Consider the following 7044-nt stretch of genomic DNA (forward strand, 5'->3'; position numbering starts at 1 on the left):
GAATAGTGGTAATGATACCAACCCTTTGTTAAATGACCTAGTTCAGCTTCTGTTTGATTAAATTAAAATGGAACTGTTGGAGTGACCACATTCAGGATATTCTTTACAGGCCTTATCTACATTCTACTCCATACAGTAGGAATTCTGTTGGGTTTTGCAGCCTTGAGGCAAGCTGCTTTGTTTACTTTTATATAGCAGAAATGTCAAAACCAATGAGAGAAAACAGAAGCAAATTGGAAACAAATCCATGCAACTACTCTAATTTTCAAATGTATGTGTCACTTGAAAAAGCAGAAAACAATTTTCTGAGTGATTTTTAAAATTCATTTATATTTCTGCAGATACAGCCTGAAATTGTTTACCCTTTCAGCTGAGTTTTTTCCCTAGCAACTGTTGTCACTCCGGACTCAATTCTAATCTTATTCCAAGTTCACAGCGTTATAACCGTACTCATTGATTTGATATTCATGAGGAACAACAACACAAGAAAGAGGAAAATACATTGTTATAAATTATTAAAGGGTAATTAAACACCTGCTAGATAATAATTTGCCTCAACAGAGTTTAACAATATTTGTAATTCAGGAATTTCAGTGAATAAGAATATAGTGCTCTGAAATTTTAACTTGAATTAGGCTTTTAATTGTACTTTTTTTTGTACTTTTAACTCAAAAAGTACGTCATCTTGCCAGTTTTTTTAGATTTCATTCCCAATGAACAGGTGATAAGAGTTTTTACAAAAGCTTGTCTCAGCAAATTCAGGTTCTTGTTATAGAAATACAGGTTAAAGCTGCTTATGAAGATTAAAATGTACAGTACATCGTAGTAATCTCTTTTTTTTTTACAAGTTTGTCTGATTATCTTGCCTTTGTTCTCTTTATTTTTAGTGGGACATGATGTACTAAAAGCAAAGGTTGTTCCTTATTAACATGATGAAAACAATTTTTCTTAATTTCAGCAAAGTGTATTTTTTTTACAAAATAAACTTATTTTCAGTTCAAGAAGCAGTATGTTAACCCTTTTTCCCATTGTTATGATTCTACTTGAGATGCCAGCATCAAAGGAATAATAGTGGGTGCTGTGTTTTGATCAGTTTTGTCTTTAATTCAGAGAAGGAAACAGTAGGAAAAAAGAAGTGATCCATCTCTTTCATATAAGTGCACATTCTCCTTTAGTAAACTTTACAAAGTGAATGTACCATTAAGTATCTTTTATTTCCTCATATATATATGTGTTATGGTTTAATCTAACTTTCCACTGAAGTTATCAAATCCCACTTGGCAAGTTTATGCCTGCTGATGATAGGTTTGTTTTTTAGTAACTTTTTACAGATTCTGTAGATTAAAGCTACGGACTGCCTAAGGATTGCAGACCACTGTTTCAAGACCATGTTTTGGTATTTCCTTCACACTTATTAGCATGTTTATTTAGGTTGGGAATCATGGTTCAAACAGAAGAAAAGAAACAATGAAGAAAAAAGTTTCTGTTTTATCTTAAGCTCTTAGATCACAGTATTTGCAGTCCTACCAAAGAAGGGTCTGACAAGGTTGGTAGTAGGGTCTGAAAAATTTTGCAGGAAGAGGAAATTCATAAGGAGATTGAAACAGAAAAATTATCGGCATTAAGATATTATCTTTAACCCTTCGTTTAAATGAGAAAACGTACTTGAACAAGAAAATGTAGTTAAAAAATACTGGTTGTTGTGTCTAGTTGTCATCCCTCCATCAAGTTACTGTGTACTTTGTGCTTCAAGTTACTCCATCAAGTTACCTTTAACTTTGTACTTCAGCAATCATACAAAGTTGAGGTTGGTCAAGAACTTCTGTTCGAACATTGGTATTTAAAGTGTCATTGTTCTCAGACTCTACAAATAACAAAATGTCCTATTACTATTTCCATTTATTTGGTAGCTTCTAACGAAAAGTACTTACATCTGTGTAAAGTCTTCTATAAATACAGGGAAGATAATGTTTAGAAGTCAAACAGACACACATTTCTCATGATGAGGGTTTGGCTGATCTCTATAAGGAAATCAGTGGCTGTTTGTAAGGAGAAGCCAGACACTTTCATGATTCTGCACAGTGCAGTAGGCAAAGGGGAAGAGCTGTGACTGGAAGTAATAGTCCATTTGTTGTGTGGAAACTGTAGCTTTGAAATGAGGGCTACTTAATCTCCATTTCACACAAATTATTAAAGCATAGGTGATCGCCTAATTAAAAAAAAAAAAGTCATTATCTCCGAAGCTATGAACTCATTCAGCTTCTACTCATCAACTTCATTCCATTATCTATTAACCCTGTCCCTTTGTTGGTTACTATCAAGGCTCAAATATACTCTTCCCTTGTTGCCTAGGAAATTATCACTCATAGAAGAGCTAGAACCTTCTTTTAACTGCCTTTTTTTGGAGATTTGTCCTTTATATGTGTCTCCATTGCGGGGGGAAGTGGAGGGTATATTTGGCAGACCAGAAGTAGTGCAGTCATTGTGTGCCAACGATGCACAGTTTGGATGCAGAGGCCCTAAAATTATTAAGTTTAACCTTTTTTTTTCCCTGTTGAATGATCATTCGGAGAAAAGGAAATGAAATGTGAAAGCTATATTAGCACAACGTTATAGAATCATCTTAAATGTGATATTATGTGATAAGTACTGTAAAATGTCCTGTCGTTAAAAATAAATAAAGTCACATTGTTAATCTCTGAATTAAGACAGAAGCCATGACATTTAGAGGCTTTAATGCAGCTGTCTCTGCAAGTCAACTCATTCTCAACTGGGGCTTCTAAGTGGTACTGTAAGTTAAATAATAATGTGTGAAATTACTCTCCGAACAGAAAGGATTGGAGAAGATTGCCTGCGCTCCTTTAGCCTTACCCGTGTAATCATGTCATTTCAATCTCCACTTTTCCCAAATTGTTGTCATAACAAATAGGATATCTGAAAATATATAACCAAAAGTGTTTCTCATACAAATAACTGAGCTCCTAAAAGAAAATGCACCTGTTTATCTAGAAATTGATATGATTAGTCGTCAGGCTCCAATATCTGCATTGGTGTTACTGAAATGCTAACAGACATTCACACAAGTCTTTTTCTTAAATGCTCAGAAATGTCATAGAGGTATTTCAGGATGAATGTGTTTTCTTTGTTTCAGATTATACCAAGATAGTCACGTCTCTGTTTCACTACTGGATTACAGATATCCTTCCTGTGAAGAACAGGAGATAAATCCTTGCCTATGTCCATATGCGCAGGGTTAAAATTTAATGTACAAACTGTTACCCAAGTAGCAATTGTTCAGGAAGGACAGTGTCAATACACATTCTACACCTTCAGGTAAATGAATTCTTCTTCTGTGTTACAAACTCCAGAAGGGAATAAACAGGGTATAACTCCATGTGATTTTTGTGTTTGGTTGGTCAAGAATATCCATAATGTGTGGCCTGAGTCTTCAGCTGGATTACTGTGTACATTTCACTTTAGGATAGGGGACTTACCTGGAGTGATAAAGTCTGTATCAAGTATTTTGTTTAAGTATAATATTTTATTGTTTGCTTATAAATTGATCGTTCCTTTCTGGAAGTTTTGTTTCTTGACTTTTTGTGTTTTTCTGATATATCTATTCACCTGAGAAACAGAAATATATTTTTATATTTAAATCTAAGCAACAATATGTCTGAGGAATGTATTTTTGCTAAATAAACTGCTAAATTATGGAAATAGATACACTTCTATGTGTGAGTCATGTAGATACTGTTCGGAGTTATCCCGAAACTTGGATGGCATTTTCAGAACTATTTCATGGCCCAGCCTGTTACAATCCGACGGGCTTCACTGACTGCAGAATTACGGGACTGCGTTCTCTCACTGATTACTGTGTAGTCTTTCTGCAACTGAATTTATCCATGAATACATGATACAATAAATAATGTCTATGGTTGTAAAATGTTTTGGAATCCTGGAGAAAAAAAAAAGTTTTGTAAGTGAGAGGCTCTTCTCTCAGCTGAGTCATTCACCTGAGAGGTGATACAGAGCAAACCATTTTGCATACCTCAGTCTGTTAGCTTCCTTATTAGAGGATAGGGGCAACATATTTATCTCCTCCAATGTGTGCTTAGAGATATATTACTGACAAGACTATATAAACATTGTGTGGGGATTTTGCTTTGTTTTTTATTATATTGCCTGATCCATAGTATTGTTTTTATTTGCTAAATCACTAAAAACTATAGTTTTTAGTGATGCTTAGAAAATGTGTTAAACTAAGTCATACCTCTTCCTCATTAATTAAAGAAGTTAAAAGTTCAGTAATATGCCAAAGGATTGAGGGTGCAGAAAAAATGGTGTTATGGCTAAGGTAGCTGTGTGCAGCTCTGGAATATGAGTTAGGTCTGTGTCTGCTAGGAACGATATTTAAACCAGACTTTGTGGAGGGGAAACTGATAGAGTTCCCTGTTTTAGTGCTCCTGACTTGCTAATGCATAGGCACAGAATTGTAGCTGTGGCTTGTCACCGAGATGCAGTGTGCTTCAGTCCTACATCTGGAGAATGAAGAAAATATCACTTGAATGTGTAGTGTCTACATAGCCTATTGACAGACCCCACAGGAAATTAATCACTTCATCCTCAGATTAAGGTTTGAATGTTGTGCAGTAAATGAGGCCTAGGAACTGCACAAAAGGGATATGCAGCCACTCATTAGGTAAGCCTCATCTGTCCTATAGGCTGAATATGAAAAAATAAATGAGATAATGTAATTAAAGGGAGTATTTTGAAACACAAGTACAAAACAGGTGAAATTAGGTCTGTACAAATAACTGTAGTGCCTGTATTTCCTGATACTTGAGTGACTGCGCTGAGGGATGTTGTAAGGGCGCTGCCTTAAACGGATCCCAAGACCTGGGGGTTCCTCCTCCTTGTCCCCTGGATCCCAGGCTGGTGCACCTGGAGACCTGGATGTTTCTTCATCCCATGCTGATGGAGAAAGCTACAGCTTTCATGATTTCCAGTTCAGCTGGTGGCAAGGCTTAGCACGTATCTCAGGGACACATGTGCACACACACATGTGACTGACTAGACAGGCTGCCACAGACAGGGCACTGCCTTTGACAACACCCATAAGTAACACTTGCAAGACATATAAAACACAAGTACAGTCATCTTTTCTGGTTGATTGAAATTAAAGGACGTGAGTGAAAACACACATGCCCTGCACTTCCTAGATTCACAAGCATACCCCCATTCGCAGATCCCTCAAATACCAGCACATCCCCCACCACCTCTCTCATATCCCTGCGTGGATCCTGAGCCCTCTTACCTGCTCTGTGGGTCTCTGACTCACCAGCTAGTCCAGCCTGACACAGGCTATTACACGGTCACACACTCATCTCACAAGCACTCACACGCTTGTCTCACAGCTTTATTTATTGCTTTAATTTCTGTTCTTTATTATTTCTGTTTCAGTACTTGGCCATTTCTCATAATACTAAATGATTTTTGAAATGGTGCTGAATTTTAAATCGCTGCATACAGAGGAGCAGATTTGGGTGTCTTTGCCAAACAAATATTTTTTATACTATCGGTAGTCTAAACCCAGAATGTGAGTAAAATTTCTCAGGTGGAAATGTACTTTGCTTGAATTGGATAGTAATGGGGGAAAGATTGCTTTTGCTCTCTTTTTCCCTTCACTTTAACCACTCTTAAGAACCTTATATTCTGTGCAGAAATCAGCTGGTCCTAATGAAGCGAGCCTGGGAACAGTTTCAGAAAGTAGATAGTTAGATTCAGTTGTATTTGATGTCTTTGTAAATTATCTGGTATAGGAGCTGAATTTTACACTTTATAAAACCTGCTACTATTACACAAACAGGTAAAAGGTAGAGGATAAAGTAAAACTGGAGAGTTTAGAAAATTGGGCCATATTCAAGCAGATAAATTGTAGATTGTCTCTGTAGATAAATGCAATTGTGTAAGAATCTGTTTGTTTCTGAAATAAATGTGCCAGACAATGTACTGAACTACAACAATGTGTGAGGACACTTAAGAACGATACACAAAAGAACATAGCAGAAAGATCCAGTTTAAAAGCAAAAGAAATGGACATTACTTATCCTATGGTAACATCAATCCGGCAACATACTAAAAATGGCAGAGGGGAAGAATTGTTTGGTTCCATGTTTAATAGCCTAGTTTTCATAGATTTCATGCACGACAATTTTAATACCTGGTCACTTTTCTGTGCTGCTTCTCAAAGAGAAATGGTGCTGAGTCTCCCTACACCTTTTATGGTTTATCTGAGCAGTGGCATAACCAACAAACTGAAAAATTAACCTGAATATCCACCAGTGAACACAGTGTGTTTTACGTTTCACTATACGTGGCTTCTTCAACTAGCAATGAAACATTTCTCACTTTGGATTTTCATGTTAAACTCATAAATGACAAAGGAGATAGCCTTGTATCTTTGCTGCTTCTGCATCGTTCAGACTGATGAATGTAAGTAGCCTGCATGTGGCTTCAAGAGTTACCTTTCTATTTGCAGAATTAAACATTATGCAATAGCAGCACAGAGGGAGAGAAATGAGTCTCTGAGAGGGTGGTGATCCCTGCCCTGGGCTGCATGTACAAGAAAGACCAGTTCTGGGCACCACGCTTGTATGTAAGGCTATGAGTTCAAAACCATTATGTCTCTACATAGGTACATGTTTTATTCTCAAAACTGCCTGTAAGACCTTACTTCTTCTCTTCTGTGGATGTGTAATCTGGGAACCAGTCTCTAATGTTAGAGATTTTCACTCCTTCATGAGTGGTGCAATATTTAGTAGTACTTTACAATCATGTAGAGTTATAAATTCTTTAAATTCTTTAATGTGTTTTCTGTGACAGCTGGCTTTTCTCCCCTGCACCAGTGCAGGGGAGTGCTGCACAGTAGGCTGAATCTCTGAAATGGCACCTGGAGAAAAAAAAAAAGACATAAAAAAAAAAAGATGAGAATGGCAAAAGGTGGTGAGTAGCAGCATGAAGGAAGAAAATTAGTAAGCTGTCTTT

General features: G+C 36.7%; 1 protein-coding gene across 1 annotated transcript in view; it reads left to right on the forward strand.

Annotated features, from left to right (window-relative positions):
* ERICH1 (glutamate-rich 1) overlaps nucleotides 1-3225 on the forward strand; it is a gene marked incomplete at its 5' end in the record, with an annotated part of 7815 nt that extends 4590 nt beyond the window's left edge. The window contains one exon of the mRNA XM_010136406.1: nucleotides 3152-3225. Coding sequence (XP_010134708.1) covers nucleotides 3152-3225 — 74 coding nt within the window. The remainder of the gene's footprint in view (nucleotides 1-3151) is intronic.
* Nucleotides 3226-7044: the final 3819 nt, after the last annotated feature.

The sequence above is a fragment of the Buceros rhinoceros genome, unplaced genomic scaffold (genome assembly GCF_000710305.1).
Source record: "Buceros rhinoceros silvestris isolate BGI_N320 unplaced genomic scaffold, ASM71030v1 scaffold17795, whole genome shotgun sequence".
Lineage (NCBI taxonomy): Eukaryota > Metazoa > Chordata > Aves > Bucerotiformes > Bucerotidae > Buceros > Buceros rhinoceros.